The sequence below is a fragment of the Falco punctatus genome (assembly GCF_963210335.1).
Source record: "Falco punctatus genome assembly, chromosome: 1".
Taxonomy (NCBI): domain Eukaryota; kingdom Metazoa; phylum Chordata; class Aves; order Falconiformes; family Falconidae; genus Falco; species Falco punctatus.
In genome coordinates this window covers 66,176,634-66,200,219 of record NC_137580.1, presented here as the reverse complement: position 1 = coordinate 66,200,219, position 23,586 = coordinate 66,176,634, and the positions used below count along the sequence as shown (strand labels likewise).

The following is a 23,586-nucleotide window of genomic DNA, read 5'->3' as shown; positions in this document are numbered from 1 at the left end:
TATGCAAATCACTATATCAAGACTGATTCACCTCTCCAAGTTGTTTTGTGACTTCAGGAAGGTATGATCTCATTCAACTAGGTGGCCCACAACCTTGTATTCAAGAACCAAAGGCAGCTTGAATACAGAAGGCCCCAAGGAAAACTTCAAAAACCTACTGAAAATAGGTGACAGTATCTCCCTGTTCAATGGATTACTTCATCATCTCATTCACTCCATTGTGCAGCATACATCCAGGTGCTTTTCAGCTTGCTGGGCTGATGCATCCTTTAATTCTGTTGATAGGATGAGCCCACAACAGTACTTATCCTCCTGCTGCTTTGTTGTGAAGGACAGAAGATAGGGGTGCTGATGGCTACTGTTTCAGGTAAGCATCAGCAGCTGTAGTTCAAAGTTTGGTCTTTGTGAATACAAGCATGGGGCTGCACAGCGAGACGGGGAGGTTTACTCAAAGAGAGAGACGTAGTCTGGTTCCTGGTCCTCTTGGCCACACGGGTAAAGCAACAGCTCCTTCCCCAAGGAAGTGATGGGTTCGTCCTGTTGATATAGGATATGATTAAACACCACCTTTCAAACAGACCCTACCTATCACATCACGGGGCGGACAGCAGTCACCCTGCCTCCCTGAAGGTGCGGAATGTGCTTGGTGCAGGAACCCAGAGGCACAATTCTGGCAGTTCTCGGAAAGAGCTGTGCTTGTCTTGTAGGCAACTGCAGCTTCTATGGCAGGAACTACTGCCCAGCCTAGAAGGTGCTGGAGCAAGGGCTGTGCAGCATGCAGCTACGCGGGGCAGGGTGGTTGTGGACCGTGCTCCTGGCTGGGTTTGTGGGAGGGACAAAGGCAGATCCTGGAATAAGCCCAGACCCTCTGCTCAGGCAAGCCCCGTTCTAACAAGGGAATTCCCGGGTAGTACATTCTCTGCTTCCCATCTCGTTCTCCACCCTAGCACCAGACGCATGGTGGAAACTTGCCTTCTTTCATGGTCACCCAGTGGGTGATAAGCAGAACCCACTAAGGCACTTCAGTGGAGTGGGTTCACCCTGCCCATCTCTGCTGCAGCGCAGGGGGTCTGTAGGATTCTTCGCAGACAGTGGGCATGGCCCTATCTTTATACAGATAGGCATAGCCAGGCCTTAAATCCTCTGGCTCTGGTAGAGCTGTATAGCTCCTGCTTTCAACAACTTCAGCCTGAACTGTGAAACCCATGCAAGAAGCAAGTTCAGGTAGCCCAGGTAGAGCTCCATATAGCAAATGAACATAGGGATTTTCCTCATGTCCAATTATCTTTAGCCATGTCTGTGTTAGGCTAGGCACTTATTTTAAATGAACCTTTAGGCAAAATGATTGTCCTGCCCCTGGGCAGATCTTACAGTAAAGGAATGAACAATCCATCTGGCCCTCCATGGAGCCCAGGTAACTGCAGTCAGTGCTAGCCAACACCGTTGTATTGTTGCAAGAACCTGCCAACCTTCTTCTTTCCCTCCTATTTTTTATATTTGCTCCATATCACACCTTGTCTACTTGGAGATTATCGATACCTTGTTCTCTTTCTTGCTGAAACTGGAGGCAAGCAGGATTTTCTGCTTACCCAACTTGCCGGGGCCCTGCAACAACGGAGAGAATCCCCCCCAAAATGAAGTCTGCATGAATATGCTGCCATCTCTCACCTTATCGGCATTTCTACTGAACAGTGTGTAAGTAACATGGGCCCTGTGTACAAGGCGTTCTGTGCACTTGAGGAGGAATAAGTCAGGTCTAAGATGTTTGAGATGTGTTAGGTCACCTCAGATGTACCCATCAGGCTGGCATACCCTTCTGGAGCGGCACACAGGATACCCAACGGCAGCTAAAATGGGTCTAGGTACCTATTTTAAAAAAAACTGAATCGATTCTTTCTTATTTTGAAGTGCCCTGAGGCAAATAAACAAACAGTTAATGAATGCATTGCTAGATGTTCACCTTGTGGTAGTCTACAAGGTCAGCCAGGGTTGGATGTTGTAGCTGGTCCACTCCAAGGAAGCTGTAGGAATCACTGGAGGCATCAATGAGGAAGTGCTTACATCCTTCCACAGACCGATAGGAGAGCACATAGCCTTTGATTTTCTCGCTGACCCGGACCAGAAAACTCCCCGGCACCGTTTTATTCAGAAGCTCCTCTGCTTTCTTGGAGGCTACGATACCTGCTCAAAACCAAAACACAAACCCGAAGGGAGAAAAGCATTCGTGCGGGACTGGCTGGAACAGTTCTCACAAGACATCTGCTTTACTGCTCTAAACCGAGCCCATGGCACTTCCGTCCCTCGCGTCGCCCAGCAGCCCAGGAAGAACAGCACTGCCACTGCTAGTAACAAACCATGGCCACATGCTAGCTGCGCTTTAACTGTTCCAGACTCGGCTGGTTGTGGATGATAGACGCGCAGAGCTCAAAAGAACATTTCTGTGTTATGCGAGAGAACAGCATTGCCCTGTGTTGCGTGTTGATTCCAGTATGGCAGGGCTTTGCAGAGCCAGTGATCACAGGTCCTGTCAGAACGCCTCGCAAGCACTGACAGCCCAGTTGCAAGAGGATAACGCTTCTGGTGCTGCACTCTTGGATCAAAGGAGTTTCCCAAGCAAGGGAGATGGATGGGATTATGATGACCCATTAGAAATGTGATGGAAAGGTGGTGGATAATGAGCACGTATGGAGGGAGAATGACTTGGGGCCAAAGCTGAGCTGGATGAGGTGTGCTCGAATCTCTCTCACCCTGGTCCAAGCAGTTACCAGGGTGACCACGCTTTCACTACCGGGAGGCAGGGGTGGCACAGAGGTACGGGGTATTTTGAACACCTGGCCTATGTTCTAATACTTTAGCTTGCCCTTTGTCATAATGCTAAAGGAATTTAAACTACATTAATAGATATTTAAGATGGAAAACATAGCCACCTTCAAAAAGCTCCTGGGTCCATCCTGCGGCGGCAGCAGCCATATTAGCAGAAACAACTCCTTAAAGAATTGGGTTGGGGCAGAAACACTCAAGACTCACCATGGAACCAAGGTGCTATTGTGTCTGTGGTTTTCTGATAGCCAGCTCGGAGAGGGAATTGCTCCTCTTTGAACCACTTGATGATGCTTTCTTCAGTGGAATTGGAGACTGTCCTTTGGATGCCTTCTTTCCTGTTAGAAAAGACCATGGTTTGTACATCAAGTTCTAACGACACCTTTTGAGTCCTTGTCAGGACTTAGCTTTTGTTCAAGATGTTAAGAACAGCCCTAAACAGAAGGCTTACACTAGTGCAGCTGTCAGCAATTTTATATGGTTTTCAGAGGACACCTAGCATCTAGTATGTAGGTACTCTAGGCTTAGCACACTCTACTAAATAAACCTGTTACCCTCCAGGGCTGAACAAATAATTTCATCACACCCTAGGCTGAAATATAGCCTACGCTCTGCATTTTTGCCTGCGAGGTGCCTCCTCCATGTGAGCAGGAGAGCTAACCATTCCCATCTCAAGCATCCCATGCTAGAGCAGAAGAAGCTCATCCCTTGTCCCCTCCACAGTGCACAGGGGTTTCCTTACCTAATTGCTCTCCCGTTTGCCATCGCAGAAGGTAGAAGCTTAGGCTTGGGAGGGAGAGGTGGATATTGGAGTGGTCGCCGATCTCCTGCTGTGGCACCCTTGGAAATATCTGCCTGCTTCCCTCTGTGGATACCCTGCAGTGAAAGCCTCCTGTAGTCGTCCCTGGCCTGCCGTGCGAGGGAGCGTCTCTTCTCATCTGCTGCCTTGGATTTCCTCACTGGAACAAAAAAGGAGTCCTACAGGAGCGAACAAGCAGGCAAGTTTTAAGCTTGTTGCCCTTTGTCCAACTTCCAGCTTGATGAAGTGGGAGAAAAACCCATTTCACAAGGTGAAAGATGCACTCAATTGTGAGACCATTTTTCACATGTGTCCCATCACTTTTGGGCATCTGCTACTTAATGGGGTCCAGTTTTTATTCCTTCAAAAGATTAAAAATCTGGGTTCTTTCTGGGCACCAGGTCCCTTCGAGACTACTCGGTTTTGTTTTGGATGTTGACTCCTGGTTCAGACAGTCTTTCATGTGAGCTGGTGGGGTGTGGAGGGTGTACGGAATAAAAGCTGCTGAAGCGACCCCAGATTAATCCTTTGAAGTATTTGAAAATGCTGATGATTTTTTGAGGGTGGGAGGGAATCTTGCTGAAACTGTTAGGGGAAGTGGAGAACTGCCTTGCAAAACTGCCTTGATTGTCTAGGTCCAGCTCAGCCTGGAGTCTGTAGGAGTAACCAGCTCTTCAGCTGGTCTGAGTCAAGCTAGTTCTTTCCTTGCTTTTGTAATCAACTTTAGATTATTTTTTCTTATCAGTGAGAAAAAGAAAACCCCTGGCCTGAAGTGGCAACAGTTGGTAGTACAGCATTGCCATCTACTGAGCAGCTGGGGAGGAACTGGGTAAAAAAATGCATCGGGTTCTCCAGGAAGTATTTGGCAGCAGTGGTGGATGCTACTGCAGGTCTCATACTGTTTGCCGTTTTCCTTCCTATTGTTTTGATTCGTTATGTGATACAGTGCGGTAGGCCTCTGCTTAGGTGGGATTGTGCTTGAATGACAGGGAAGCTCTTTTGAGTTCGTCCCTGTCACCCATTACCCTTGTCCTCAAGAGTAATGGTTACTGCAAAGCCCTACAAAGGGCCAGCTTCTAGTTTAAAATTGATTATCCTGGCTATATTCCTGTGGTTTGTATTTGTTGCTTGTTTTAATATAGTATCTGTAGGAAAAAAAATCAATTTCTTTGCCCAGCTGTAGTCTCAGTGCTGTGTGGACTCGGAAATATTTCTGATAATGCAGTGCTGTATTTCTTGGCAGTACTGTCCACCCACTGACCAATTTTTCAATTCCAGTGTGGCAAGAGAAGGATTGAGATCACCCCCATAGAGCCCTAGAATTTCTCAAGCCCCATAGAAAAAGGTCATCCTAAGATCTTACAGGTTTCCTGCCATTCAGGCTCATTCTCATCCGATCTCTGAAGCATCTTCCGGCTCTCCAAGCTGGGGTGACTCTGTAGTATTGCCTCCTGGGAGGCTGTGGTCTCTTCTCTTGAATTTCTCCTCTGTGCTTCCTTCATCTATGAAAGAAACAGTGTGTTCAGCTTTGTTCCAGGCTAGTTTTAACCCTGCTTTTTAGCTGGCCTAGAAATACTGGGAACTCCATTCTTTATTGTGAATCCCTCTGATGTCAACAACATACTCTGAATGTCTGTCTTTACTGCAGGTGGCAACAAAGGAAGTAAGGGAAAACAGTCTACCAGAAGTCATCAGGAGCATCTCCCTGTGCTGTTCCCCGGTCTGATAGCCTGGCCTGCTTTGCATCATCTCCGAATTGTCACACTGTACATGAGGAGCATGGCAACGCTGGATAAAACTGGTCCAAGAGGTGAGGATGTTCTTGGGTCAGATGAGGCTCTGAGGCTGACTGAGACTCTAGGATAAAGTCTGGGCCCCACTCCATGTGTTAGGAGCACTCTGGGTTGTCACTTACCTCTTGGAAGCCACGCTTCCTCACGTGGCAGTCTGCCAGCATCTGGTGAACATCTCTGTTTTCCCTCTGGGTGGAAGAAGAGAGCAGTGAGAAATAAATGTGGCATTAGGACACTTGCTCTTTTTTTGGAGCAATAGGTGTTTAACGCAGAAGCAGTGATGTGACATTTAGGTTAACAAATTTTGCCAGCCTTCTCTGATAGACATCGGTTTTTTTCATTATATTAGGCCTAAAGTGCCACAGGAGGAGAATTCAGGAGTGTCAGCACTGTCATAAGCACACCTAGATTTGCTAAGCAATGCTCCCAAGTGCTCCCAGGGAGCAGTCCCTTCCCTCCCTCCCTATCAAGAAAGCTCTAGCAGAACCTGCTGGCCACAGCTTTACCTGCCTGTGCTTGTTTGCTGCTGTGGCTGGGGTGCTACAAAACCCTGCTCGTCAGACTGACCCTACTAGCTGCGTATCTCGTGTTCAGTCTTCCTTGCAAACTAAACCAGCTATCCTGGCAGCAAATGCTAGGTGAGACCTGCCTTTGAAGTTGAACAGTTAGACTTGTTTTGGAGCAAACACCCACCCACCTCTCCACTGGACCCAGACTGACTCCCACGGTGCAGTGAATAATGAGTTAACTGTACTACGCTGCTTACCAAGGACACACTTTGTTTTATCTCCGTCACCAGCTTGGCTAATATTTAATATGAACAGGGCTTTCCAATTTCCCGCTCCTTGACAGGAAACTAGGAACTTCACCTGGGTGTGAAGCAGCTTGTTTTCTTAGCTCAGCCCCCTGTCCCCTGCAGCAGAGAAAGCACAATGCCCGGATCCCTCAGGTTAGATGGGAACTAGATCTCAGAGAAAGCACTTCAACGAGGGAGGTGAGGAAAGGCCCCTCTCCAGGCCAAGAAAATGCAACAGGGGTCTTTGGTCTGGATCAGCCCTCCTAATAACAAAAGCCCCAGAAACCTGGGGAAAAGCTACTAATAATACAATGATAGAAAACAAAAGTAAAATATACAACCCCCTCTATTTCCACGCATACAACTTTGAAAGGGGTTTAGATTTTTTTTCACGGTAAGATTTTTGGGTTTTTTTTGGGGGGGTTGCCTTTTTTTTGTTGTTAACTGTGATTAATAGCTGCCTTGAAAAGAAAAAACAAATCTCTCACATTGTTGCTCAACTTCAGCAAATAGTGCTAAGAAAAACCCCATGTGACTCAGAGGCTTTCGATAAAGGAGACAGCTGCTCAAAATCCTCTTCAGTATTTTGGTAGCAGTGGGAGAGGCATTTTGCCAAAACCCAACCTTCAGTTATTGTGCTTTTTATACTGAAATATGAAGTGGCTGTATAATAAAAGAAGATACACTCATACAAGTTAGAAGCAAAAGGCTGGATGAAAATTCTGCTGAATGAGATTGGACTTCTCCCATAAAATTGGCAGGGTGTTCTGTTCCTTCTGTTCAATTTTGGTTGCATGGATATTTAATTTAACTCATCTTTTTCCTAGTTCTCTGCAAATGACTTTTTGTACCCAGTTAAAAAGTAGAAATGTATTTACTGTTGGAGAAAAATATTTCTGTAATGAAACACCACAGCAAAGCAGACACTGTAGTTACTGCGTTTGGTATTTTCCTGTGTTGCCAAGGTCGTAAGCTATTTTCTAACTATTTTAGAAGATTAAAAAAAAAGAGAAGAAGAAAAGAAGAACCTAAAATTTGCATGTTAGAGGATGCCAGTAAAATTCTCTATCTTAATCTGTTCTTTTATACAGGTAGATGATTTTGTCTGAGGGCTGTGACCTTGCATGTACAGTTCCTGAGATACCCTCCCCGGTCTTGCCCAAAAAGCCATCCAAACTAGCCACCGAGCAGGAGGGAAAGCACTGTGACCACTGTGACCCTTGTTTTACCCACAGAGAATGGAAGCAAAGGAATCCAGAGTAACTTATCGCTTGGTACAGAGCAGATCTCTCCCAGCTCGTAATAGGACTTGGACCTCCAGAGTCCTAAGGATGGATGTAACAGCACAGCTTCTTCTCTGACTACAGAAGAAAAGCCGTAACAGTTAGCTGGCTTTTTTTCATCTTCAGATTTCTATTTACAGCAACCAGGATTTGCTGTACCTCCTAGATCTCAAAGCACATGTTTCTGATTGCTAGGAGGAAAAGGGGGGAAGCTACCTTTGTGAGCTCCTGGCTTTTCCCCGTTGTAGCAGCAGCACTTTTTCTCACACCTTCCTTCTTTTCCTCCACGGTGGTTTTTTTATTCCCATGAAGAACTGTCTCACCCAGGACTCCTGACTGGGGATGTAGAGACTGTGTTACAGAAGAGTCAGTCTCTCTGAAACGCAAGAGAGAGAGGGCTTAGGAACCCAAGGGAGTCACTTTCTGCTCTCTGAGCATCTTGCAAGGAAGCTGCATGTGAGCAGAGCTGTGCTGCACTGAAGCAGCACGTGTGCAGGAAACTATCATATCTCCAAATCAGGCAGGCAGAATAATTAAATTAATGACTCGTGGTGAGTAACTGTCATCCTGTTGTACACAGGCACCCGTCAGCGAATCAGTGCAACCCAAACACCACCTGCTGCAATCAAAGAGTTAGCATTTCCTGTGGTCTGCGGAGGGTATGGCACCGGAGCCGTGTCACAGGAGGCTCGGTGAGCTGGGGCAAGCCTCGGCCTGCAGCTGGTCTCTGCCAGCATTGTGTGTATCACAGAAAGCCACCTTTGCCTGTGCCTTTTGCCTGCAAGTCGAGTGTGACAGTGGTAACCACAGCCCCTACAGAGAAGACTCCAGCCTCTGTGTCCCTAGAAATACCTTCTCTGTACCTGCCCACCAAGTCTTCCAGGTGAAGGGTGCTTACCTGCCCTCCTTGCCTTGCTCTCTTTCTAACCGCTTTGCCCTTTGTGCCTGGATCTCTTCGCAGATGGCTGCATATGATTTGTCTGAAGGATGCTCGCCCATCACCCAGACCCAGACATCATTGTCAGCACCGAGCTTCCATGTCACTGATTTCCTGCTGGCTGGAAAAGAAGCAGCTCTTTGGCAAACACTCTTGCTTTGGTAGCTCCGTTCAGGGCCTGCGTCCTGCCTGCAGTGCCCTCCTAGCTGCTGCTGATGGCAGAGCCTCCCCAAAAGCAGCTGTACACGGGGAAGGAAAGCTTGGCTGGGATGCAGCATGCACCTCCCATTTCATTTCATAGTACTGAAGCCAGGTCAGTGAAGGAGGCATTTCTGAGTCAGGGGGCAAGCGAAAAGGCTCGCCACTGTTTCCTTTCTTGCTTTAATTCCTTGCCACTGCCCTCCACAAACTGCGTGAGAGTGACCTACCTGCAAACAAAGCATGTGGGGGAGAGCTGGGAGAAGAGTGTTATCTTCCTAGAAGCCAGCAGTGCTGTGTAAGGCAAGGAGACTTCAGGTCTAAAGGTACAGCAGGAACCCCCTTGCAGATCTGGTGCCCCAAGACAGATGTTCAAGTCATAGACAGATTCAGAGGCCCCATTTAGTGGGAAGTTTAATGACATATATCTCCCGGGGGCAAGTAAGCCATGTTTTCCCAGCTAGGGCAGTTGAGCAATTTGGTCAAGGACGGAGTGTCTGGGCCAGGGAGTAAAAACCATTGCATGGCTGGCCAGAACAGCTCCATCACAGGTGGGTTTAGTTGTGGTTTGGAAAGATGACTACATGTCCCTGGGAGAAGAAATTACTCTAAGGACACATTACTTCCTATTTCTAGGGAGCAGTTGACTGGGCCACATCTATGCCAAGGGAAGCAGCTGACAGGCAGAGACTTACCTTTTCTTGGCAGTGACTTCTTTGCTGAAGCCTTGTCCACAGCAGCTTCTCTTTCCTCCCACCGTCTGACCTGTTCCTGCCTCATCTTGAAGAAGAGGATCTGCTTCTGCTCCTCGCTGAGTTCTGCCAGCAGGTCCGGATCGATGTACATGTCCGATAGTATCTGTTTCAGCATGGCTGCAGGTTTAAGTTACGCACGTTTGTGGCAACGATCTCCAGGGATCAGATCCTCTTCCTGGCTCCAACAAGAAAGACTCCCTCCCCGCCTGAGCCTGGAGCAGGAATGCAGGCGTGCCAGAGTAATTATACTTCTGTCTGTTTTTTTTTTTTTAGCTCAGACTTCCTGCAGAGACCAAAAAAGTAAATAAGTAGCTTAAAACCTGCTGTTAAGTTTCCTTGAAATAAGAGGTGAGCTCAGCTCCCACGCAGCCCCTGCCCGCTCTGCAGGGAGAGCTGGCCAGAAGGGACGGGTCCTGGAGTGGGGAGGTTGTGTTGATACCCTGATAAACCTAGCTGATAGTATATCAAAAGAGAGAGAACACTGCCTGTTACAGTCATCAGAGGTGCGGCTTGGCTGTGCTCAAGCAAACATTCCTGCTGGGCAGGGAATCAATGAACCCATGACTAGACGGCTACTCCTCCTTCCAAAGAGGAAAACTTTGATGATCAAAAGGCCAGCCTGCCTCCTTTCACCGAAGAAAGATAGGGAGAGTTTTTGCTCTGCTGCCGAGGTAGGAGTGGGAGTTTTGGGGTGCTTCTGTCCATCAAAGGCAGCCTTACAGCAAGTCAAGGGAGCACAAGTAGTGCAGCTGCTGTGGAGAAGGGTCAGCAGCCGAGTGGCTGAGGCAGCTCCCAGCCTGACACGTCTTGCTGATGCATCTTGCCCACGCGGTGAGCCTGGCGTGGGACGTCCCTGTCGGACAGGATGAAGCGGATAAGGATTGCTGCCTGGGATGCCTGTTCCTGCCTGGAATGCCAAGCCGTGTCTGGTGCGTGCTGGCAAGGTGCTAACGCCCACACAGCTATGCTTTGGGCCCGTGGATTTACATTTACAACAAGGGTTTCGCTGAAACATTGGGAGCTCTCCTGTCACTTGAAAAGGTGCCAAATGAGAGAATAGAAATGTGGACTAAAGACCTTGAAACCAGCTCTTTTCTGGATATCTGGATAAACTTGGGGAAGTCAGGAGGTTGGTTGGCAGCACTTTTGGTGGCACAGGGAGGGTGACAGCACGTATGAAGTGCAACCAGAGCAGGGTGGCTGGCTGGCCAGGGGCGGCAGGGGCTTTCTGGACAAACTTTTGGGAAATGGTGCCCACAGGCTGCAAGGAGATTAAGCTAGTGGGATTCATTGCGTGCTTCTGCACAAATCCGGGGAGTCTAAGGAACAAGCATGCTAGGACATAGCGCAATAGGTGGGAGGAACGGGGCTGATGGAGCAATAACGGGGAGGTACAAAGGGCACAAATATGGCAGAAGGACCTGTGCCAGGGTGAAGTGGGAGTACATACTAAATCCTGGAGTCAAATCAATTAACTGTCTTACAGGAGAGAGGCTGGATCCCTAGGGACCCAATTATTGGAAGAAAAGTGTTGGGAGCACCTTCAGCTTTAAAGTATGACAGCTTGACTTCTGCCAAATAAAATAACAGAGAAGGAGGTGGTAGGGGAGCCAGTGAGCACAGTACTGGAGCTTTCCAAGGAGCGCACACACAGCACATTTAATTAGTTGAAATGGGGCAGCACAACAGCAGCCTTCATGACATCAGACTGGCAGGACAGTATCTGCTGCTTTGGTCCACCTTCCCCTGTCTTACCCCACCCCTGGAATCAGGCAGGCTGTCCCAAGCATCCCCCCACCTCTGAACACAACTTGCCCTAAAACTGCTGGAGACAAGGAGCATCTCAAGGACCTCAAGGCATGGATGGAGCAGACCACAGTCCCTGCGTAGCATTAGCTGCAACAGAGGCCAGGAGCAGGAGTCCCTGGGAAGGTGCAGTGATCAGGAGTTGGGGATGAGCCTTCTCATTTCTGTTTTGTTTGCCTGGTTACTTTGTATTTTCCCTATTAAAAAATATTAACTTAATTCCAGAAGCATGAAGCTTCTGTTCCAAATCTGTCTTGCTTTTGTTTAAACAGATGGCTTTCTTAATTAAAAAAAAAGGGGGGGGGGGCTTTCGGGGGAGGTTTTCTCATCTGGACAATGCTTTCTGAGTATCCCCCTGACAGCAGAATTGTTGCAGCTCAGCAGCCAAAGGGGCTTGAGCTGTCCTCAAGCCACGGTGGGTGGCAGCTGTAGAGAGGGAAGAGCTTTTTGTGGGGAGGTTGCTGGTGAGCAGTCCCTCGTACCTTGGGGTACACGAACTGTCTGTTAAACTGCAAAACTGGGGGACACTGCTGAAGGATTGCCATTTAAACTTCACTGTCTCCTGCTCCTAAGCACTACCTGAAAGAGAAGCCATTTGCAAACAGATCAGGGTGTCAGAAAAGTGCCTTTAACCATAAATGGGTACCTTAAGCTTTTAGTTGTGTTTTTTATGATCAGTTCAACATTGCATGAAGGACATCAATTCTGGGGGTTATTTTAGGTGAACTGATGTCTTCAGAAGGTACTTGATGTCGCTCTGATTGTGGGGGGCATGACAATCTCTTTGAGCCCATGGTGGGTTTTCTTTGAAGAAACCACTATGGTTGCATCCTCTGTGGATCTGAAACAGTAACTTAAGTGGCTGATAGTTCTGGACATGGTCTGAGCTTGATGGTCTGGCAGAGATGTCTTCCATGGGCCAACAAATTAATTATGACGTCTAAAATTGAAGGGGCTTTTAGCAAAAGAGACTTGTTGCATGTGGGGAGGTGAAACGCTTTTATTTCCTTCAGGTGAGAAGGTATAATTTTTTGGTTTGTGTGGGCCAAATGCTGAGTGGTTTGGTTAAACAGAGGGCACTCAATCGCTTGCCCAGGGGAAGAAAGGCCAGCCAGCTGGTGAGGCTCTGTCTTCTGGCTCTGGATCAGCAGAACTACTTTTTCCCCAGAAACTCTTCAGAACAGTCACAGTTCACTAGCCAGAGGGGTGCCTGGAAAAGAGAATGGCCAGATGTCATCCTGTGAGGATGTTCTTGCTAAGCTGAGCAGAGCCCTGCGTGGCTCTGGCTGGCAGAGGCGGCTGGAAGTGCAGATCATGAGCCCGAGTCCTGCACCCTGCCTCTTCATACAGCAGTGAGCGACATGACTCCACCTTACCATCACACCAGCCCTCCTCCTCACCCCTTGGCTGCACAGGAGGTGTTGGACATGGCTCAGAGTGTTTATGTCGCAGAGTTACAATTTGCAGGGAGCAAAGCTGCAATGGTTAAGTGGTATTTCCTTCCCTGTCTCTCCCACTCCCACCTCTTGGTGCTTTAGGTGCCCTTCCTTACTTTGGGATGTGCTGCTGTTTTTGCAGGTTCCTTCCTTTATCTTCTGTATCCAACCTGACTCCTTCTGCCTGACTGGGTTATATGCTTCCCCCAAAGCACTTGGGAGACAGAGATTGCTAGTGACAATTCCAAGTCTTTTCCTTAGTTAAATTACTCTTCCTGAGAGATGACACCTGAGAAGCTATCAGCAGAACACATGCAGCACGTCCACACTGCTTCGGCTTCTGAGGAGTGGGAATGGCTTTGGTATGGCATTTACTTAGGAGGACATGATGTGTTCTGCCATGCCCAGGGGTGACAAGCTGGTCCCTCCTTTCATGCCTGAGGACACAGTGTGTTGGTGAGATGGAAGGGCTCTCAGCAAAAAAGTTTCACAGTCTTGATGCAGTTTTTGCAAAGCTGGATCTCCTTGTAACGTCGGTCGTGAGAGGAAATTTATAATGCTGTGTCCCAAAGGTACCCTTTAAAGAAGCAGCTGTTTTAGCACTGGGAAACCACATAAGCATTTTGAGAGCTTTGCAGTATTTCTTTTTTAGCAATCACTTCACTAAGATATTAGGAGCTGGAAATCCTTGTAATATCAGTCATATGCTGTTCCCAAAGTTTGAATGAAAGCCATGTTCCCGATACTTGGCCAGAAGTGTTTTTGCTGATGCTGTTCCAGTTGTAAGAAGTATATTTATAGCTCAAACTTAGGGGAGCCAAGAACTGCAGTAATGGCAGTGGGACCTTTGAGCAAATTACTTGTAGGAAAACTCTTGTTAAACTTTCTACTGCTTGTATTTTTTTCAAGGGAGTGATAGGAGCTGGTTTTGTGGAGGCATTAGAGATGAGAGTAGTCAAAATTAGCAAAAATTAAGTGGGAGGAGGTGAGAAGCCAAAACAGAGCTTCTGGGGCTCTACCACTCATATATAAGATAGTTGACTTGAAAGCCGTAAAAGTAAATGCAATTCAAAGGTTAAATGACCCTTCAGAAAGCAAGGTCATGCAGCATTTAAACTGCTTGCTGGAGAGCAGCCTCTTCTCTGTGTTCCTGTAAATCATCTACCATTAACAGGGGAAACGTAAGTCCATGAATACACATGAAAGTGCAATCGCTTTGGGAGGAGTTGGCATGAGTTGCTGCTCACATGTGCGGTGGGTGACCCTTCAGCCACTGACAGGCTCTTGGGACACCCCCATCTGGCATCCCAGTCCTGGTCCTCACCATCAATACTGCCGGCAGAGGGAAAGGTTCTCCAAGAAAACACTAGATAAACATACATAGGTAGACATTTGATACGATTTACACCAATAAATCAAATAAAAGGGTGTAGAATTAAACAGTGGACACGCTGAATGGTGGTTCTTGTGCTGATTTTCTGAGAGGTGGCTTCTTCAACCTGCCACACACATCTCTACTGTAAATGTGTGTGTATACTGTCACTATAAATGTGACAGTAACTTGAAACTAAAAATAACCCAAGAAACTCAAAGATGAGAAGAAAAGAGAACACAAGAAAAGCTGCTTCAGGGCGCAGCCTGGTGAGCTAAGAGCACTTCGGTTGCTAAAAGTTAGCTGTTCCCATAAAAAGCAGATTAGACCAAGTTGTTCAGAAAACGGTGGGACTACATTGCTTTGAATCAAGAGTTGGTCTGCTTAGCAACAAGTGGCTGCAGAGGCACCACTGGGAATTACTGTCTCTGGCCAAGAGGATGGGCCACGAGAGTGCAACTGAATTTCCTTTCCCTTGCCAAACTAAGCCCTGCAGCACCTGGGAGGTATTTTGTTCAGGTTTTGCTGGATTTCTCCAGTTCCAGCCACTCCATTGCTATCACCTCCCTGCCAGACTTTAGGAAGGGCTTTCTGACTTTTTGCAGAAGTTGAAGCAGAGCAGAATTACCAAACCCACCTCAAATCAGCACGGCCAAAGGTAATTGCTCCCCAGACCTTGGTCTCCGTGCACAAGCCTTCATGGGTTAACTGTCACACTTTGGTTCATAATGCACAGTTTTGTTAGAAAACATTTATGTTAGCAGCTGCACCAGCAAGGTTACTACCAAAATATCCTTCTGGGCTTTGGGTTTTTTCCAGTCTTTGTTGGGTGGTGGTTTATTTGTTTTGTTGTTTGTTGTTTTTTTTAAATCCTCATCCTGTTCTAAATTGGGGAGTGATTCATTCCTCTCTTTGTTTAATTTTGCTTAAGCCTACTGTTTTCTATTTCAGATGGAAGGAAAACTCCTGGTTAGGTCGTAACAGAAGGAAAATATGACTGTGTAAGCTTGGCCCTTGGAAGACAGAACTAGACCTGTTTGTGTCTTATTTAGCATAAATAGATTCTGTGTGAGGCTGGCATGTAATGCTTGAAATTAAAAAACAAACAGTGAAGTCACCACAACATGAACTACCTTGAAATTACCTATAGCTGAACTGACTTGCCCCGTAGGTCCCTGATTTTGCTGGATGTGGCAGTAGTTGTCTTATAGTAGGCACAAATGGATGGGTATGGCAATAAGGAAAAATAATTTGATACAGCAGCGATTACTGAACACAGTTTGAGGCCACGTGGTTCTACTTTCAAGAAGAAAGTTTCTTTCCTACTAGAACGAAGTACAAATACTTCTTGACGTAAATATGATGAGAATCATCTTCCTATATCAAAATTACTTAGGGAATTACCAATGAAAACATCAGTGTGGTGAAAAGAACAAGGGCTTCTATAGGTTAACATGCAGGATCAGCTACCCAACCAAACCCAGCCACTATAAGAAAGGAGTTTTTCTAACCATGACACCTATTGTAGTTTGTTTCCAGGTTTTGAACAACTTTGGGTGACAAGCTTTGGGGTTTTTTGAAATGCAGGCTGCGGTATTTATATTTGCTAGTTGCACTGGATAGCTTTGCCAGGGGAAAGATTGTTCTTGCAAGCTGGGAGGAAGCGATTATGAGTAGCACCAGGCACAGAAAGCTGCTGTTTAAGTTTTCCATGTAGCTATTCATTCTTCTGTGCCCACAGTTGTTCTGCACTAATGTGGTTTTGCCACTGGAGGCCACAGGGCAAATGAGAAACATGGGGCCAGGAGCAGCTCTGAGCCTCTCAGCCCTGATGACCGTAAGGGCTGTGTTGGTGGCACCTGGGGCTGTCCCAGATCTTTGGTGGGGGCTGCCCTGAGGGGGAGAAGTGCACCCTGATGAGTCCCAAACCTCTCTGATTTCAGAAATTATTTGCTGTTAATGCATTGTTTGGGCATTGCAGAAACACAGGATAAAACACAAGTCGTGTGTTGATAGAAGTTCTGTGAGGAGAAGGAAGGACATTTAGTTCTTGCCTACAACTATAAACAGCTTTTAAAACTACATGCAGTTATTGAATTGCATGTGCTACTACGGGAAAAAAATTATTTGCATGAAACAAGGCAGCCAGACGGTAGGGATCTGAGTCTGTGTCATCCCCCAGATGACTCTTGGGCAAAAAAAGATAATATTGGGGGAGAGAAAATGTGGTGAGAGGCAGGTAATGGGGTGGAGGGGGCTGTGTTAGATGACGTGGGTGAGGCAGAAGCTGTTCTGGAGGAATAAAGAGATGGAAATCGTTTTTCTCCTGCAAATCAATATGTTCCATACCCACTGATCTCTGTTCGGCCATGTGTGACACCCCTCATTTTGCCTGGGCTTGGCACTTGATGCACAGCCCTGATTGCTGTTAGAAGGATTGAATCCGTCAGCCAGGAATTGAACGATGCCGTGGGGTTTTCTGCAATTCTTGGAAGAATGGATATGAAAGCAGGTCTGCTCTCAATTCTGTTGAAAGTGCTCAGGAAGATGAAAGTGTCACACGACTTCAGCAGTGGTGGGTGTCCCCTATGTGTGTCCCCATGTCCTCTGCAAGGGACAAGCTCCAGTGGACCTCCCTTTTCCCAGGCACACACTGGTTCTCATGCCTTCCCCATCCTCACCCAGCGCCTCGCACCTACCTTGTCACCCCATGGCCTCAGGAGTAGCTTCCTGGGCTCCCACCTGGTCTGCTACCTGACAGGGTTGCTCTCCCCATCTTTTTTTCATGAGGAAGACAAGGGGATGTCCTTGTGCCAGCCCATGCCGTGGTCCTGGGGTGCCAAGGCCCAAAACTTGGAGTGGTGGCGGTGGCGTTGCACCTTACCAGGCCCCTCCAGCTCCCTGCCCATTCCTGTGCCTGTGGGCTCCCCCCTTTTCCTCCAGCCATTCTCTCTGCTAGCGTCAGGAGCGCTACAGGATTTCCAGCCCATCTCAAGGGAACATCTTGGCTGATGCCAGCAGCTCATACCTTGCGCCAGCATCCTGGAGTTGATTTCAGGGCAATGGGTCTCCCTGGCCCCGACCCAGCGGGTGAGAAGCGCTGGAAAAGGTGCTCAAAAGGGTTCAGGGCAGAGAGACCCTCCAGCGGGGGAGAGTTTGGGCTGTGGGTCTCATACCTGGAGCACCCAGGGAGCCAAAAGCACGGTTTCTCTCTGATCCCTCTCCGCACCAGCATGACCGACATGGACTTTGTTCCTGCAGCTCTGGGTTGAGACCCCAGTGCCCAGTACAGCCCAAAGCACATACTGCTGCAGGGTGAGGAGAGGGGCTGGGTGATGCTCTGCCAACAGGGCGCTGCTGGTGGGTGCTGTGGAAGGTGAGAGAGGACTGGAGGACACTCAGGCTGTGGTCACGCTCACCTACAGCAGAAACCATCCTGGGCAAGGTGGAGGCTGGGCAGGAATGGGACAGGGACGATGGGCAGGAGCGGCTTGGGTGCCACGGAGAAGCGAGCTGGGGAACTGGGATAGGGGCACCTGCGTGGAACCCCGCCAGACGTTGGGGGTCTGGTTGCGTTGGTCCCTGAAGCCTGGGAGGCCAGCATGCACCAGGCCAAGCAGTATCTGAGACTGCCTTTTCTGGGGCCCCACCAGTGCCCACCAGCTCCAAGGGATGAGCACCAGCACCCACAGTGAGCTACTGGCACTGCCCCTCCGGCACCAGGACCCCTCCTTCCCATAAGGGCCCCACGGGGAGCCCTGCCGGGGGCTGGCACCCACGTCCCCTGTCCCTTGGCTGCCCCACCAGCAGGGCGAGGGGCAAAGCCGAAGCGCCCCGGGCGCACAGCCGCTCCCCAGGCCCTGGCCAGGCCCGGCTCCCCCACACCCGCCCGGTCCCAGCGCCCCGGGGCACGGCCCCTGCCCCGCTCCCACAGCTGGGGACGTGACCCGGACCCCTGCCCGCCCCTCTGCCCCCGGGGACCCTGCCGGGGCCCGGCCCCTGCGGCACCGGAGACCCCCGGGCCCTGCCGGCACGGCCGGTCCCACCGCCCCCCGCCGGCACCGCCCCCGCCCGGGCCGGGCCCCGCAGCTCCCGGGGGCGGCGGCACCGGGGCGGCCACCGCTCCCCGTGCCCGGCCAGCCCGGCTCCGCCGCGTCCCCGGCGGGGTGCGGGAGCCGGTGCGGATCCCTGGAGCGGCCTCTGCTCCCGGCGCGGCGCGTTCTGAGCTGGAACGGGCGTTCGGGTGGAAGCGGGGCCTGGGGCAGAGCCCGGAGCCGCCCCCGGCCCGGCTGCGGCGGTGCTCGGCGCTGCCGGCTCCGGCCCCTGGCACCGCCTGTAGGGGGGCGCCGGGCGGGGCTGGGCCCGGCGGGACCCCGTGCCCCCGCAGCTGCTCCCGCACCCCCCGGCTCCAGCAGGGCCGGCACCGGGCCGGGGGGGTCTGTCCCGCCGGCAGCCGCTCTGGGAAAGGGCTGGGGAGAAGCAGCCGGCCGGTGCCCGCGGCGGGAGGAGGGAGTCCGGCGAGGAGGGGTCGCCGGCCACGCCGGGAGACCCCAGCCCTGCCGGGCCCCCTCCTCCCCCAGGGGACACGGCCCCTCCCCTCCCCCCCGCCGGGACGCGGTGGGAAGCGGGAGCAGCCGGGGACCCCCAGCGCCAGGGGCTGAGCTGCAGCTGCCGCCCCCGAGAGGGCACCGCAGGGGGTCGGTGCCGAAACCCACCGGGAAAGCCGCAGCCCGCGAGCGCGGGAGGAGGGAGAAGCCGCCCCGGGCCGCCGCAGTTTTCCTCGGTTTCCCCGTTGCCCCTGCCCGGCCCTGTCCGGGGACCCGGCCGGGGCGGGCGGGACACGGCGGTGACCCCGGTTCCCGCCCGCCCGCTGCGGCTGCCCCGCGCCGGGACCGTGAGAGCAGCGGCCGGAGCCGCCCCGGGGAGACGGGACACCCGGGCCCGGCGGGGCGGCACCCTCGCCTCGGCCCCGGCCCCGGGCGGAGAGACGCTGCGGCGGCGCCCCCCGTCGGCCGCGGGGATCTTGAAGCCTCGGCGGCTGCCGCGCACCTGCCCCGCGCGGTGGCGCCCCCTGGCGGCCGCGATGCGGCACCGCAGCCCCCGGTACGGGCACAGGTGACACCATCGGGGCGCCGGGGCGCGACCCCCCGGGCCCTCCCGCCCTCGCCCCGCAGCGCCGTTGCTCTCCCTGCCGGCCGCGTGCCGCTAGTCATAAGGCTCCACCCGCCTGTCCCGTCCCAGCGAGCGGCCGGGACCGGGGCCGGGACCCCCACGGGCTCCCGCCGCGCCCTCCGGTGCTCCCCGGGGGACCGTCCCCCGCCCCCCCGGCCGCCGGCCCTTTCAGCCTGCCCTGCGCCCTCCGTGCCGGCGGCTGCCGTTAACCATCACTGCCCGGGGAGGGGCTGAGGCTCCCAGGGCCGGCGGCGCGGTCCCGTGTGCCAGCGCTGTCCCCGCAGCCCCGAGCCCGCCCGGCACCCGTTAACGGGGCCGAAGCGGGGGGAGAAGCGCGGCCGTGAGGGGGGGCAGGCGGCGCCGGGCCCCGTTCCCGGCCCCTCACGGCCCAGGCTCGGGCACGGCGGCACCGGGGGCCGGTGGCGGGCGGGAGCGGGGCATCCCCCACCGGCACCGGCACCGGCGCCGCCTCCGCCGCACGTGATCCGGGGCGGACTCCGGCGGGCGGGGCACGGCCCGGCCCCAGCCCCGGGCACGGCGGGACCCAGCCGGTGCCGAGGCGCGGGTGGCGGCCGGCAGCGAGGGCCCGGCGCGGCCATGGGGGAGGAGGAGGTGGCGCGGCAGGAGCTGGGCAGCCTCCGCGGCATCCCCCTGTACCAGTGCTTCGTGCAGGGCTGGCCGCAGGTGGAGGCGTTCCGGGCCCGGCCGGATGACCTGCTGGTCGCCACCTACCCCAAATCGGGTGAGTGGCCCTGGGGAAGGGGCGGGGGGCACGGGGCGGACGGCGGGGGACGCCGGCCCTAGCGACACTGTCCCTGCGCCGCAGGCACCACGTGGCTGAGCGAGATCCTGGACTTGATCTACCACGACGGCGATGTGGAGAAGTGCCGGCGGGATGCCATCTTCAACCGGGTGCCCTTCCTGGAGATGAAGGCCCCCAAGATGCCGAGCGGTGAGCCCCCCGCCCAGCCGCGCCCCGGGCTGGGTGAGGAGGAGGCTGGGGTGGGGGTGCTGGGGCTCACGCTGCTAAGCCCCCCGTCCCGCAGGGGTTGAGCTGCTGGAGAAAACCCCCTCCCCGCGGCTGGTGAAGACCCATCTCCCGGTCCATCTCCTCCCAGCCTCCTTCCAGGACAATGGTTGCAAGGTAATGCCACGGGTGCCCCCTGCCTCTGTCCCCATCTGGGTGGCAGGGAGGGGGTGCCACTCTGCACCCCCCAACCACATCGCCGGCTGTCCATAGGTCATCTACATGGCCCGCAACCCCAAGGATGTCGTCATCTCCTACTACTACTTCTATCAGATGGCCAAGATGCACCCTGATCCCGGCACTCTGGGCGAGTTCCTGGAGACCTTCCTGGCTGGCAAAGGTGGGGCCTGAGCCCCAGGGTGCCCACCGGTAGGCAGTGTCCCCCACCACCCCGCTTTTCAGCTAACCTTTAAACCACATCCCACAGTGGCCTACGGGTCCTGGTACGAGCACGTCCAGGGCTGGTGGGAGAAGAAGCAGGAGAAGCAGCTCCTCTACCTCTTCTATGAGGACATGAAGAAGGTGAGGGTGGGATGGAGAGGAGGGTGCCCTGGTTTCCTCCCTCCTCGATTTTTTGGCAGCTTCCTCATGTCAGCCACTCCGCAGGATCCGTGGCAGGAGGTGCAGAAGATCCTGCGGTTCCTGGGCAAGGAGATGGAGGAGGAGGTGGTGGTGAGGATCCTCCACCACACTTCTTTCCAGGAGATGAAGAAGAACCCTGCTGCCAACTACGAGACCATCCCCAGAGCCCTGATGGACCACAGCCTCTCCCCCTTCCTTCGGAAAGGTGGGGTTTGGTCAGCCGTGGAGGGGTGTTCCTGGGCTGTATTGCAGCCCCCATATGCGGTTGCAAATATTTTGGGGGTGTCAGGATTTGCCCCACTCACTTTTCCACCCTCAGGAATCTCCGGGGACTGGAAGAACCACTTCACTGTGGCCCAGAACGAGCGCTTTGACCAGCACTACCGGGAGCACATGGTGGGCTCTGACCTCCGCTTCCAGATGGAGGTGTGAGGGCTCACCCCCCTTTTTGGGGAGGGTGGGCTCTACTTCTCCCCTCTTACACAGCGGGGAGGGTGGGTCCAGACCGAGCATCCTTGCACTAATTTGCTTTTCCCTCTGCAATAAATTGGGATAACTGGAGGATGGAGCCTTTACTTGCGGGAGAGTGGGAAAGCTGACTCCTAGGAGAGCCTCGGGCACCCCCACGCTCTGCGGGCGGGAGCGTGGGCGCATGCGGTCAATTTTTAAGCAGCGTGATCGGGCATCACCGGGGTGGGCATCCTCCCAAAACCCACTGCTGGCTCCCGATGCCTTGGGCTGCCCCAGCCCCATCCTACCAAGGTGCCTGGAGGGATCAAAGATCAGTGAAGAGTGGAAAAACCCCAGAGAGCCAGCAAACCTGCTGCTCCCGCGGGCAGCTCCCGTGTGCGCAGGAGCTCTCACGCCTCCGGCTTGTGGCAAGTTTCTTGACAGAGCGGGCGGTGGTGGGGCTCGCCCCAGGGCACCTGGCCCAGCTGGGGCTTGTCAGCCTGTGAGCAAAGGTGAAGGGAAACACCACCCCACTGGCCTATTGCCCTGGCTGCTGCGCCGTCCTACTTGCCAGGTGGGGAACCCACCCTGCAACATCCAACCCTTGGGGATGGATGGCTGGAGCAAACCTGTCCCCATCCTATTGGGGCCAAGGGTTTGCTTTGGAACCCCAAAAACCCCGGTTCTGCCCCATTTCCAGCCTGTTCTTGAGTTCCCAAGATTGCAGCTTTTTGGCAAGGCAATCTCATGCTATTGCTTCATCCCCAAAAAGTTGCAACCCGGATCTGATTCCTAAAGAGCATCCATGCATTTATTTAAATGCTGATGGAGATCTCTGCTTCCCCAGCTCCTGGCTTTGCCTGTGGAGGTTGCACATACAGTTTTGCTAGCATATGGACAGACAGGCAGGCAGGGAAGGCATGTCGCTGCCTGCAAAACACCCCAATGCCTGACACTGCGTGTCCCATCTCACTGAGAACTTGGCCCTGGCAACAAATCAGGGACATTTTTCTAAAGGTTGCAAACCAGTGAGTTGCTCCCCCTCCCTGGCTGCTGTCTCTTCTGTCCTCCCCACTCCCTCCTGGCTTGCGTTCCTCTGTGGGAAGCAGGTAAGGAGGGGCACGTCACCACCAGCAGCACCTTTAAACCCTTTTCCCAGAAACACGATATCAGCTGCACTCTGCTTTGCAACCCTGTAAACTTTGGACCTGTATTTGAGTGCCTTGCAGGGTGTGTGTGTGACCAAGCCCGACCCACATCCCACTAGTGAGCCCTGCATGGGTGCGAGGAGCGGGGAATGTCTACGGGGGTGACCCCCGCACTGGGACAGGTCAGATCCCCCAGGGTGTGAATCGGGATTTCCTCCCTGCATTTGCCTCTGCGGGCAGATTGGGAAGCTGTGATTCCTCGCTTGCCACCTGTGTGTGGTGGTGCTGAGCATGGCACAGCTCATCACAGGCACTGGGGGCTGTCCCCAGGGGGACTGCGTCCCCATCCCAGCTTGCTCCTTCCCTGCACCCCTCCCCCTGCAGTGCCAGGACCAGGTTGCTCCAGGTCCCTTCCCTAATGATGTCCCCTGGCCTCCTGCTGCCACAGACACCTCTCCACACCTCCATCTTCTACCCAGGGAAGGGAAAATAACGAAATGCCTGCCCCAAGGCTGCGGGCAATGTTTTGCCTCCTCCCTGCCAGAGGGCTGGACAAAGAGGCAGGTAAATGGTAGACCCCGGCCGCGGTCAGGGTGCTTGGCCCATTTTGGGGTGCCCTGGCCTCGCAAGCAGAGAGCCTGTGGGGGTGGGAGGGTGGGGTGGGGGGTCAGAGGAGCTCACTGTCCCTGCAAGCCTCTGGGAGATGGAGGTGAGCCACAAAGCCTCTCTCCACAAAACACACCGGGGGGTCTCACAGCCGGCATCTCCAGCATTTCCATCCTGGCCAGCGTGTAGAAAGGTTTCCCTGGGAGAGTCCTGGGACAGCCCATTCCTTTCTCCTTCAAACCCTCACGTAGCCTCCCCCAAGCTGGCCTTCACCATGATGCCACGCAACAGAGAGCTGGGGGAAAAAAGCTGGGGGAGGGGGGCAGAAAGCAGCCTGACCCCCCCAGCCAGCAAAACCTCTGCCAGCTTTTACACCCCCGGAGCGGCGCTGCCAGCGTGGTACAGGCAGCTGCCCACTGCCTGTGCTGACCTGTGGCCCCAGCGCCAGCCATGCCCCTCCATGCTCCCTGCACCGCCAGCTGGCCTCCAAAATCCCCACAGGAGGCAGATGCCACTGTCTGGGGATGCCCGCATGTAAGGGACCGTTTCCTTCCTGTGGCCGGGACGGATGGGCGCAACAGGGATTTTGGGGACCCCAGGGGATGA

General features: G+C 53.1%; 2 protein-coding genes and 1 long non-coding RNA gene across 3 annotated transcripts; 2 read left to right on the top strand and 1 right to left on the bottom strand.

The window, feature by feature from the left end:
- Positions 1-83: 83 nt before the first annotated feature.
- Positions 84-17,700, bottom strand: SH2D4A (SH2 domain containing 4A). The gene is made up of 9 exons (XM_080388234.1): positions 9,322-17,700; positions 8,390-8,549; positions 7,708-7,867; positions 5,535-5,600; positions 4,983-5,121; positions 3,563-3,779; positions 3,028-3,158; positions 1,961-2,181; positions 84-537 (listed from the first exon to the last, which is right to left on the bottom strand). The coding sequence occupies exons 1-9, from the start codon at positions 9,494-9,496 to the stop codon at positions 445-447; spliced, it is 1,362 nt and encodes a 453-aa protein (XP_080244360.1). The 5' UTR covers positions 9,497-17,700; the 3' UTR covers positions 84-444.
- On the top strand, positions 3,705-7,700 carry LOC308064202. Its single transcript, XR_013928287.1, has 3 exons — positions 3,705-3,822; positions 5,280-5,429; positions 7,300-7,700. It is a non-coding gene; the product is annotated as an uncharacterized lncRNA (long non-coding RNA).
- A 1,271-nt stretch (positions 17,701-18,971) lies between the features above and the next one.
- LOC308064188 (sulfotransferase 1 family member D1-like) lies at positions 18,972-21,344 on the top strand. The gene is made up of 7 exons (XM_080388224.1): positions 18,972-19,909; positions 19,994-20,119; positions 20,214-20,311; positions 20,408-20,534; positions 20,622-20,716; positions 20,801-20,981; positions 21,096-21,344. The coding sequence occupies exons 1-7, from the start codon at positions 19,765-19,767 to the stop codon at positions 21,206-21,208; spliced, it is 885 nt and encodes a 294-aa protein (XP_080244350.1). The 5' UTR covers positions 18,972-19,764; the 3' UTR covers positions 21,209-21,344.
- The last annotated feature ends 2,242 nt before the right edge of the window (positions 21,345-23,586 follow it).